The sequence below is a fragment of the Clarias gariepinus genome, chromosome 8, assembly GCF_024256425.1.
Source record: "Clarias gariepinus isolate MV-2021 ecotype Netherlands chromosome 8, CGAR_prim_01v2, whole genome shotgun sequence".
NCBI classification, from domain to species: domain Eukaryota; kingdom Metazoa; phylum Chordata; class Actinopteri; order Siluriformes; family Clariidae; genus Clarias; species Clarias gariepinus.
Genome location: NC_071107.1, coordinates 29,116,864 through 29,123,895, shown reverse-complemented (window position 1 = coordinate 29,123,895; position 7,032 = coordinate 29,116,864). Strand labels below are relative to the sequence as shown.

General features: G+C 36.8%; 1 protein-coding gene across 2 annotated transcripts in view; it reads left to right on the top strand.

Moving 5' to 3' along the window:
- Window positions 1-265: 265 nt before the first annotated feature.
- Window positions 266-7,032, top strand: part of plpp4 (phospholipid phosphatase 4) — a 125,503-nt gene continuing 118,736 nt past the window's right edge. For both annotated transcript variants that reach the window (XM_053502712.1, XM_053502711.1), the window contains exon 1: window positions 266-834. In XM_053502712.1, the coding sequence (XP_053358687.1) occupies window positions 746-834 (89 nt within the window). In that variant the 5' untranslated portion in view covers window positions 266-745. The remainder of the gene's footprint in view (window positions 835-7,032) is intronic.

The following is a 7,032-nucleotide window of genomic DNA, read 5'->3' as shown; positions in this document are numbered from 1 at the left end:
AAAATAAAAAGCATACGCAGAATGTGAAGACTCATATCATGCTTTTTAATAGGTGTTATGCTGCTAGGACGCTATTTATTTATTTATTTATTTATTTATTTATTCGCGATTTTGCGTCATCGTGCATTAGGCGGCACGCGCAGGTTCGCGCGCGCCCGAGCCTATAAAAGCGCAGCCGCGCTGAGGCGCGTGCTGAAGTGACACTCAAGCACACATGCATCCTGTTGCTGCTTGAACCTGAGAAAAAAAATAATTGACCAAAAAAATACAAAATAATAATCAGTGCGTACTTGTCATCGTATTGTTTTGTGTGGAAAGAGATTTTAGTGGAGCAGAAACACGAACTCTAGCGCGTGAGAGGCACTTTACTGCCATGCTGCACCACCTGGATGTTTTGAACAGGTCTCTTTTTATCCCCTGACATTTTTTTCAATGCACTGAAATTGATTTAGTTCATGGACAACATCACTGGAACATATAATGGATTAAAGACGGACATCAAAAGAGCATCAAGGACCAACTACTGTTGCAAAATATTTCAATAGATATCTTTTTTTTACGCGCTGCATCCAGACGCGCATCTTTCTGACTTCCATCAGCATCATACTGCGATCCTGAAGCGGTGAAGGCGAAAGTGGAGCGCAGATGACTTTCGCGCGATATTTGGGTCTCATTTGCATTTGCTGAAATAGAACAGAACAGAAAAGAAGAAAGGAGAGGAGAGGAGAAAGAAAGCAGGAAGACCATGAAGATGTCCCCTCCAGACCGAAGGAAAAGCATGCGCGAGCTGGCGCTGGAGATCGGAATCCGAGTGATGCTCTTCGGAGTTTTCGCGTAAGTAGCGGGTTCCAGTCTCTCAGCAAGTCGGCCGACGTGGAACAAGATAGATTATATATATACCACTGAATTTTTACAGAGTGAGTTAAACAAAATGTGTCATTTTAGGCAGATGGTTTTTCAAAAGCAGTTGGATCAGTTAGACCTTTATTAATTTATATAGTGCTTTTGGTGAACAGAGACAGCAGAGAATCTCGCGATGCACGTTTTGTCAAGCATAGTGGCACCGATGCATGGTTTAAAACTGGATAAAATATCCCACATGCTGCCTGAAGCCGTATTCACCATGCAATAAATTTAGCTATAAAAGCAACAAACCACGTGACCCGAGAGAAAGAGAGAGAGAGAGAGAGAGACCAACAGGTCAGAAGCTACTGTTACAGTTTGCAGTAACAATATCTCATTAATGATTTTTTTTTTTTTTTTTTGGTAAATGGGCTAACACTGTGAATAAAACACATAACACATTATTCATACCTGAATGAACTACTGTGATGAATGAGTAGCTACATGGTTGAATGAATACATGTAGTGTATTCGATCCCCTTTCACAGTGCTCATTTGTGACAATAATACCGCCATCATTTTAAATTAAGCATAAAACAGTCTCGTTATCTATTTTCCTCCTGGGAACACTGTGCACAACGCAGGAACACACCCTGAACGAGATGATAGTCCGTCATGGGACATCATGCAGTTTAAGCTTAAGGGTAATTTAGAGAAGCCATGCCACTTACAGGCAAGCTTTGCTGATGATGGAGGCCTCTGGAGAATATTTAGGGAATGTGTGACTATCTGCTCAGAATAACCAGAGCTCAAGATTGAATCCGGGATCTGTGAGGTGGCGGAGACATCCTTGAGTAGCTTTACATGGGTCATACAAATCCTAAATTCCCATGTGCCTGCTGAGTCGCTGACATTTCATATCAGACATTTTATATCTGATTTCACTTTAATTAAAAGTTCTATTTAATACTAGGCTTAAATATGATTTATGTTTTTATGACAGATTTTATGATTAGTAAGTACCACCGAGTCAAATTAGCCCTCAAATTTAACTGTAAAACTGTTATGTGCAGAATGAATAGACACATTTGCATGCTCGTATGTAAAAGGTATTTCACATGAGTTGAAGATTTACCACATATTACTTTTTAATTATCATTCTCCAGGAGTAAGCACAAAACTAATCCTCCCTACTTCAGCTTGCCCTACTTACTGTACATACACACAAAATCAAATCCCATGTTTGAATGAAAGCAATGCCCCATAAACACTGCTAAAACTGCGAGCAGGGAGTTTAAGCTGGATGAAGTAATGTGAAAGAGAAGTAATCTTGGAATTATATTAGCTCACGACAGGTGGCCATTTCTTCCTTATGGGAGTAATGGGGTGATCTGGATCTATGCTTCTGGGTAAAGTGACGTGTAATAAAATTGAATTAAGATTTCAGCTGTTTTATGTAAATCGCTTATGACAAGGTGAACCAACCAAATAATTAGTAATAAATTAATTGGACCAGTGAAATGGTGCTGCCAGTCCACTGTCCTCTTTACTATCATTTATGAGAAAAGTGCTGTTTTGGCATACAAGCCAGGATCATGATTATTGGCTCTTTGTGCAAACTGGGTAAAAATAGCCTGATTGAGTTGTCTGAGATAAATGTATGATACACACAAATATATCAATAAAATGCATGAACAACAAGCCAACAACTGGCAATTACAAGCCATTTGGCTAAACAATACACATAAAAACTATATTTCTTTCCCCTTCATGCACTGTATTGTAGAAATTAGAGTATACTGTATAAATAAATACTGTACATGTTAATCAAAATTATCTGCTTATGTTACTACGAGAATAGTAATGCTTTAAATATATAGTATATTATTATATATTAAAGAAGGCCACAAGGTGGCTTAGTGGTTAGCACTGTCGCTTTGCACCTCCAGGGTCCAGGTTTGATTCCATGCCAGGTTTGATTCTCATCTCTGTGTGCTAGAGCCTGCATAAGATTCTTACAGGTACTCCAGTTTTCTTCCACAGTCTAAAGACATGCAGATTAGGCTAATTAGTGTTCCCAAATTGCCCGTAGTGTGTGTACTATATGTGTGTGTGCCCTGTGAAGGTTTGGCACCCTGTCATGGGTGTACCCCACTTCGTGCTGTAAGTCTCCTGGGACGGGCTCCAGGCCCCCCGGGAAACTTTATACAGGATTAAGCAGTATAGATGATGAGTGAGTGAGTGAATATATATTAAGATACATAGGCATAGAAAACAAAGGACAATTGCCCTATTTTCCTAATTAGAAAATAAATGTGTACTGTTATTTTCCTTTGGTAGATCATGAGGCACTTTATGGTCTATGAGTTTTACACCTCTGTATACTATTTGCTCTGCATGCTCAGTCAAACACTTTGCTCAAGACGGGGCCAAGTTTAATGGGCTTAGAAATAACATGTGCCAAGAAGTGTCTTTGTAAAATGTTGATTCTTAGCCAAGATTTTGAAAAATAGTGTTTGACAGACCAGTTGCACTCTGCGGACAAAAAGTGATTTGCCAAGTTCTAAAGAGCAGGCAGGCGAGTAAACGCTTTGACCAAGTCCATCGTTTTCCACTTCAGTCTTTCCTCTTCACACCTTCCAGATCAGTTGATCAGTCGCTCAATTTTACTAACCCTGGTATTAACCATGAGGAAAATAAGAAGCAGGATCACTAAGCTGGCAATTTAGTAAACACAAACATGACAACTGTGGGGAGCATGGTTGGAACTGCTCAACTGAAACACCTACAGTAGTAACTTAATATCTGTAACTGATTCTGGTTTAAGTAATTCTATTAAGTTTAGTTAAATGGTCATTCTCTCAAAGCAGCTTAAGAGAATTAAAAAATATGTGAAGGAGTTCAAAACAAAGTGTGAGGAAATATATATAAATTACAATTAGCAGTTTTTCCCCGATGAGCAAGCCAAGGGTGAAGGTGGGATGGAAAAACTCCCTGATATGACAATAGGATGGAACTTTGAGAGGAACCAGACTCAACAGGGTACCTATCCTCATATCAGATAGCCGGGATTGACGTGACAAGGGTTATTCTCTACCTTTTCATTGGGTAGAAGGTCAGGCTGGGAAAATCGAAAAATAATCAAAACCAAAGTTCAGAACCTTTAATCGATGTAACTTTGCTGTTGTTAATTATTCCTTTTTTTCTCCTTTTAAAATTTTGTTAATGTTAAAATTATTGAATTAATTAATTAATCATATTTGAGGTAAAATGTTCAATTAATTATGATATAGTATACATGTTGTCTAATGTAGTTTTTTCGAGTAAATTCAGCATCCACATCCTAAATATGGCAAACATCTGTAAATAATAGAAACATGAACATCACATGTTAACATTTTCACATCTCATGTCATTGTGCGTGTCGAGGTAAACCGTTTGTGCATTGATATCTATAGGCACTTATACTGTATCAGTATGTTGTTACATGAAGCAAATTTTAAAATTTTAACTTAACATTTTAAAATTTTCTCCTAAGACTGAAGAATTAGGTCACTGCAGTTAAAGTAGTTTGTTGAAAATTAAGCAAAACTTTTATGTCTCTTACTTTATAGCTCTTTAAATGCTCAATACTATACAGTATATGGAACTTAATTGAAAGTAGTTGTTCAGTGGTTTAATTATATGGATAATTAAGGTTTGTTAGTTAATTAAAATGATTGTATATGGTCCCTGTTCTGTTTAATTGTTGTACAGTTCTACATCAAATCTTAAAGAGCTGAAGGCTTTAAATTGACCCTTTTATCATAGGCAATCTTGATAAAGCAATTAAACTTTATATTAAAGCTTTTATAATAAAATAATCAAAACTATAAAACATTTTAACTTAATCATTGAAAAAACTAAAAGCTACTAAAAGCTTGTTATTTAGAGTATATAATAGAAACACTATTATTTTCAGTTTCTTTGCCTGCCATTAAATAATGCTCGCTACACCACTTGTGTGAAAATGAGCGTATGCTTTCCTCCTCTATAACTTTATTATACATGAGGAATGGGCTGATCTGTTTCTTTTTGCTGATTTTTTTTTGTTCAAAATTTCTTCTTTCAAATGCATTATTGACTTCACCACATTTTCTTCCTAGCTTGCTCATTTGTCTTTGCAACTTCTAAGTGCAGCTTTGAGCCTCACAGCACAGAGCCTTCTCCTTTGTGGGCTAAGTTTTAAGTGGCTCGGTTGGTTGGAAATACATTGCTCATTCAATTTCATTGGCTAAAGTGCAGAAAACAGACCCTAAAGACTTTGATTTATTTTAAAAAGCTTTCATTCTGTCCACAGTTTTCTAATTTAGTGTTAAATGGAAATCTATCATCGGAACTGATTACATGGTTTTTAAAAGTTCCTCTCATAGAATCCATGCTGACCAGCTTTACCGCTTGATTGATTGATTGACTGAGTTTTAAATGTATTGTGCTCAAAAGGACACCATGTAACCAAAACTATGGTTCTACTTCAAAGTGTTTAACAAGCTTTGAGACACACAATTGTCTAGAATGTCTTAATATGCTTCAACATAAAGACTTTTCTTAGCTGGAATTAAGCTTCCCAAACCTGTTCCAGCATCACAATTTGCTTGTACTCATAACATTGTGCACCAATATTGCAGTTGAAGAACTCTGAACACACTGAACACCTACAGTAGGGTTGGACTAGGACACTGACTGTGCACCAGGTACTGTATTTGTCCTATATTAAATCTTGACTTCACTAATGCTCTTGTGGCTGAAAGCTAGAGCCTTCCGAGGAGAGCAGAAGCTGTTATAATAGCAAAACAAGCAACTAAATCTGGAATCACACATTGTAATGAACTTTTATACATTTATGAATCTATGCCGGACATGAATATCGCCTTTACTTGATGTCACTGTTCTTTCAGAACAGAAAACATCACACATTTAAATGAAATAATATACAGTTGAGTAGATTGCCCTAGGTCTAGAAAAAATCCAGAAACCCAAAAAAAGCGAAACCAGAATGAAATTAGCTTGGCTCTCTGATCCTCTGAGCCATTACCCATTATTTTATTTTTATTTTTTTAAAAACCGTCTTAGTTTATTAAGTTTACTAAGTTTTATTAAGCAAAATTAAAATAAGGACAATTCATTATCTTATTTCATTGTATTTTCCCTTGTTGTTTTGTTGTTTGTCTTTCGGCTGCTCCTGTTAAGGGGTTGCCACAGCGCAGCTTCTGATCTACACAGCCACTTGACACAGGTTTTTTCCGGATGCCCTTTCTGACGCAACCCTCCCATTTTCTCCAGGCTTGGGACCAGCACTGCATCCAGTGGCTGGGGGTTGAGTATCGGGCTGGGTATGGAACCCGGGCTTCCCGCATGGCAGGCGAGAAACCTATCCCTGAGCCACCTACCACATGTAATATTTACAAATTACATTCACTCTTTGAATATCATTTTAATATACATGCTTTTTAATGTACCAACAAAATAAAACACGAAGCAAAATGCAGAGCCTAATGCAACTTAGAAAGTTAGTCATTGTGCTATTTCATCAATTATTCAGTGAACTGTTATCAAATCAGCCAGGTCGTTTAACACATCTGCTGTTTTGTTTCCAACTGTGATATGCAAATCTGCCTCAAGCGCCGAACATTCCCAGGTCATCATTTGCCAAAAGTGCCAGGGTATGTTGCTGCAAGAAGCAAACATGTCATCTGTAATTTGTGGCATTTATGCACTAAAAAAGAGCCTGAAAGTGTAATGCAAGCTCATTACAAAGGAAAATGGAGGTGTGACATTTAAAGTGAAAGCGAAATAGACCAGCAATGGCAGAAAAGTGAAAGACTTCAATCATCTGTCACATACAATATACAGTCCTGATAATGAGGTTTTGTGCAGTTTTATTTCATTTATAGCCACTATTCAAAACTGAACAGAACAGTGATTTAAATCCTTATATAAACAAAAGTTAAATCACTATATTCATAACATTTACAGTGAATATTACAGCTTTTCTCAATTGCTGTTTCAAATATTTCCTGGAAAAATTTTTTTGCCTCTCTTTACTAATTAGCAAAATTTGATTCACCAGAATACAATTAATTGAATTGAATTGAATTGAATTGAATTGAATTACATAATTATAACAGAAATACTGCAAACACTGTTTTG